Here is a 4,993-nt window from a genome sequence, read left to right as displayed (position 1 = left end):
GAGTGGTAGAGATGGAGCCCAGGTCCAGAAGGGAGAGGTTGAGGAGGAAGAAGTACATGGGGGTGTGGAGGCAGTGGTCGCAGGCGATGGCGGTGATGATGAGGCCGTTTCCCAGGAGGGCAGCCAGGTAGATGCCCAGGAAGAGCCAGAAGGTCAAGAGCTGCAGCTCCCGAGTATCTGCACATGCCAGAAGGAGGAACTGGGTGATGGAGCTGCTATTCAGCACCTACTCTGGGCACGGCGCACTGCTGAAAGAGGAGAAGAGGCCTTCAGCCTTTGGGCCCTCCCTTAAGAAACCATTTTGATTATGGTGGTTCCTGCACAGAGACCAGCTCTGGTAAACAGGTTCACGTGACCTGCTCCTGCCTGCAGCCACAGGGATGCCACTGTCTGGACAACAGGACTGTCACAAGTTCCACAAGACCTTTTGGGTAACACAAAGGCAAGAGCACAGAAGACTGTGGATGTGAGGAGATACCAGCACTGAAAAGGCGACCTCATTCTGCTGCCTTTGGCCATGGCTCAAGGGGAGCAGCAGCTCAGACTCACAGGCAGCAGAGACAGAGTGCCCAGCGAGGCAGCCAGGGGCAGCCCTAAGGGCCCCCAAGGCTGATCCTCCATGGGGCAGCTGGGCATTTGCCTCTTGAACCTCTCTTGCATGCTGGGGCCCAGCTCCAGGGGAGATGTGAAGATGCAGAAGTTGATACAACTAATTTTCTGCTGGATTCTTTATTAAGCTAGTCTAAACAAGGAGCTTCGATCTAGCTCAGGTGCAGTCCTGTTCAATATATTCATCGATGACATGGGTGAAGGGATAGAGTGTACCATTAGCAAGTTTGCTGATGACACAAAACTGGAAGATGTAGCTGACATGCCAGAAGGTGGTGCCGCCATACAGTGTGACCTGGCCAGGCTGGAGAGTTGGGCAGAGAGAAACCTTATGAAGTTCAACAAGGGCAAGTGTAGGGTACTGAGCCTGGGGAGGAATAACCTCATGCACCAGTACAGGTTAGGGGCTGACCTGCTGGAGAGGAAAGGGACCTGGGAATCCTGGTGGACAACAGGATGACCTTGAGCCAGCAATGTGCCCTGGGGACAAGAAGGCCAATGGCATCCTGGGGGGCATCAAGCAGAGTGTGGCCAGCAGGTCGAGGGAGGTCGTCCTCCCCCTCTACTCTGCCCTGGTGAGGCCGCATCTGGAATACTGTGTCCAGTGCTGGGCTCCCCAGTTCAAGAAGGACAGGGAACTACTGGAGACAGTCCAGCAAAGGGCTAAAAAGGTGATCAGGGGACTGGAGCAACTTTCTGATGAGGAAAAGCTGAGGGACTTGGGGCTTTTTTTGTGTGGAGAAAAGAAGACTGAGGGGGGATCTTATTAATGCGTATAAATAGTTAAATGGAGGGTGCCAGGGAGATGGGAACAGTCTTTGTTCAGTGGTGCCCAGTGATAGGACAAAAGGTAACGGGCACAAACATGAACGTAGGAAGCTCCATCTTAACATGAGGAGAAACTTCTTTCCTTTGAGGGTGGCAGAGCACTGGCACAGGCTGCCCAGAGAGGTGGGGGAGTCTCCCACTCTGGAAACATTCCAAACCCGCCTGGAAGCCGTCCTGTGCCACTGCTGTAGGTGCCCCTGCTCTGGCAGTGGAGTTAGACTAGATGCTCTCCAGAGGTCCCTTCCAACCCTGACCATTCTGTGATTCTGTGATCCTTATGCACATGAGGTCTTTGGGTCCAGGAAAAGAAAAAAAAAAAAAAAACAAAGCAAAAAAAAACAAAACCCAAGCATGAGAAGAAGAACAGTAACATCATATAATAAAAAACAGAATGAAAAAAAAAAAGAAAACAAAACAACAAAACAAGAAGAAAAGCAATGAGGTAAAATGCACAATTGAAGAAAAGTTAGTCCTGGTCTTTGCTGTAATACTGTGGGTACCCTTGTGGGATAATGGGCACCATATTAATTGTGAGTAGATTGTATTGCAATAATTTGTACAGGGCATCCTTGATTTCCTTGTTCCTCATGCTGTAGATGAGGGGGTTCACTGCTGGAGGCACCACCGAGTACAGAAATGACACAACAAGATCCAGGGGTGGGGAGGAGATGGAGGTGGGCTTCAGGTGAGCAAATACAGCAGTGCTGATAAACAGGGAGACCACGGCCAAGTGAGGGAGGCACGTGGAAAAGGCTTTGTGCCGTCCCTGCTCAGAGGGCATCCTCAGCACGGCCCTGAAGATCTGCACATAGGACACCACAATGAAAACAAAACACCCAAAACCTAAGAAAGAACTTAATATAAGAAGCCCAACTTCCCTGAGGTAAGCGTCTGAGCAGGAGAGCTTGAGGATGTGGGGGATTTCACAGAAGAACTGGTGCAGGGCATTGCCCTGGCAGAGGGGCAGTGAAAATGTATTGGCCGTGTGCAGCACAGCATAGGGAAAAACACTGCCCCAGGCAGCTGCTGCCATGCGGACACAAGCTCTGCTGCCCAGGAGGGTCCCGTAGTGCAGGGGTTGGCAGATGGCAACGTAGCGGTCATAGGCCATGACTGTGAGGAGAGAAAACTCTGCTCCAAGAAAGAAGAAAAGCATAAAAACCTGTGCAGCACATCCTACGTAGGAGATTGCCCTGGTGTCCCAGAGGGAATTGGCCATGGCTTTGGGGACAATAGTGGAGATGGAGCCCAGGTCCAGAAGAGAGAGGTTGAGGAAGAAGAAGTACATGGGGGTGTGGAGGCGGTGGTCACAGGCGATGGTGGTGATGATGAGGCCGTTTCCCAGGAGGGCAGCCAGGTAGATGCCCAAGAAGAGCCCGAAGGTCAAGAGCTGCAGCTCCCGTGTGTCTGTGAATGCCAGGAGGAGGAAGTGGGTGATGGAGCTGCTGTTGGACATTAGTTATTTCTTTTATGGGGGCTCTGTTAAAGGAAGGAAAAGACAGGAAAAAATCAGGACAGAATTCTATGAGCCCATATACTCCATTTTTCATAGATATCACCCTCAGTTGAAATGCATTTTTTCTCTCTGGGTGGTGCTGGCTGAGTGTGGTGTGAGGAGCAGCACCTCTGCCCCTGTGCTGCTGAGGAGTCAGCCCTGCTCTGCTGCAGTGGGTACAAGGGAGCTGCTCTGTGACAGCTCCAACCGTCACAAGGGGTGTCAGATGTAATCCACCTGTAATGGAAAAGTTCAATATTTGCACTCATGGCTCTCCAGAGCGTGGGCTGCAGAGCAGAGGGTTAGCATGTCCTTATAAATTTTTGCCTGTGCTTTTTATTTTCCATGATAACATCTCATGAATGTAGAAATCCTCATTTTGATGACTAATCATGTTACGATTCTTCAGACGGGACAGACGAGTTCAGCTCTCTTTGGCTTAAAGCAGAGTCAGGAGAGCTGCACTGTCCATCGGGGTTTTGCCCATCTGCCCTCTGCTTTTGTTTCATCTGCCTTCGAGATGACTCCACACACAAACTACTTTTTAAAAAATACCAAACAGCTGAACTCATATGGGATGAGGGGAGCACTGGTTGAGAGGGCAGATCTGCAATCTCTTCCCTGTCCCAGCGCAGAGATGGAGCTGTGATGGAGAGAGCAGGACACCACCCCTCCCCGAGAGAAGCAAAGCACTCTGAGAGGAGACTGCCCACCCCCGAGGAAAGGCTCAGCACTCCCCAGGACCCGACGGCAGCGCTGTGCCTTGCTGGGGGCAGCTCGCAAGCCCCACAGGACCGGCAGAGCAGGCAGTCGGGGTGCCGCAGAGGAGATGATGTGAAGTGAGAGTGCGCTCAGGTCCCAGCAGACAGCGCCCAGCAGACACCTCCATGGAGGAGCCCAGGAGAGCTGGCTGAAGGCAGCCTCCCCCCGGGCGTGTTGGCAGTTTCCCCCCGGCCCTTGCCCCTGTCTCTGCTGCCTGGGGCTGTCCCTGCCAGGAGCTGTTGCTCTGTGCCCAGGTCTCCCCCTGCCAGTGCCCCAGAGCCCATCCCACCCGCTGTGTGCTCAGCTCTGCCCTGCAGCCCCCTCCCAGCAGCAGGGCACTGCCCAGGGCCACCTCCCTCTGTGCGGGTCCTGAGGAGTGGAGCAGATCCAGCCTGATGCTGCAGGCAAAGGGGATGCTGGTGCTGTCTGTGGGTAGAGGAGAGAGTGCAGGCACTTGATGAGGTTTGTGGCAGACCTGCTGATCCCTCAGTGTCACAGTGACAGCTCCTTTCCCTTAGGAGAAAGCTGCGAGCACGGAGCCTGGAAAGGTCTTTGTCTTTAAGGTAGCCCCTTCCTTGACTTTCCCCTTGCAATGCTGCCTCTGCCAATGTTCTGGGGGTGGTCAGCAACTGTGAGCAGCCGTGACCCATGCAGCACCCTCTCAAAATTAGAAAGACCCTGCCCTGACAGGGGTCACTCCTTCCTCCCACAGCTTCTCCCCACAGCACCTCCGTGGGAGCTCCCCGGGCAGGCGCAGAGCTGACCCTGGCAGAGTCCTTGCCCCGGCACACAGCCCCCGGGGTGCGGGGACCCTGCTGGCAAGGACAGCCCTGCCCACCCCTGCCTGCACATCGATCTGCAAACCCCGGAGCCATCCCTGGGAGAAGGCAGCTGTCCGTCATTGTCCCTCTGAAGGTGCAGCAGGACATCCATGCTCTGAAGCACATCCTCCTGCTCCACACCAAACAAGCCAGGAGAGCCGTCCTGACAGCTCCTATCAGCCATGGCATGTGCCAGCTCTAGGAGACACTGCCAGGAACTCATCTGCATTGCCCCACAGCCAGAGACTTACCATGTGAACGGCTGTGAAGGTTTGTCCCCCGGTGAGCTCTCTCCTGTCTTCCCACCCCAGACTGCCTTTACCTCTCCTCTTCTCTTCTCTTCTCTTCTCTTCTCTTCTCTTCTCTTCTCTTCTCTTCTCTTCTCTTCTCTTCTCTTCTCTTCTCTTCTCTTCTCTTCTCTTCTCTTCTCTTCTCTTCTCTTCTCTTCTCTTCTCTTCTCTTCTCTTCTCTTCTCTTC

General features: G+C 53.6%; 1 protein-coding gene across 1 annotated transcript; it reads right to left on the bottom strand.

The window, feature by feature from the left end:
* Positions 1-1,903: 1,903 nt before the first annotated feature.
* Positions 1,904-2,893, bottom strand: LOC309685480 (olfactory receptor 14C36-like; the record flags this gene model as incomplete). Its single annotated transcript, XM_082501243.1, has 1 exon — positions 1,904-2,893. The coding sequence occupies one exon, from the start codon at positions 2,891-2,893 to the stop codon at positions 1,904-1,906; it is 990 nt and encodes a 329-aa protein (XP_082357369.1).
* Positions 2,894-4,993: the final 2,100 nt, after the last annotated feature.

Source organism: Vanellus vanellus, assembly GCF_965231255.1.
Source record: "Vanellus vanellus genome assembly, contig: HAP1_SCAFFOLD_76, whole genome shotgun sequence".
NCBI classification, from domain to species: domain Eukaryota; kingdom Metazoa; phylum Chordata; class Aves; order Charadriiformes; family Charadriidae; genus Vanellus; species Vanellus vanellus.
This window is presented reverse-complemented; position numbering and strand designations above follow the sequence as displayed.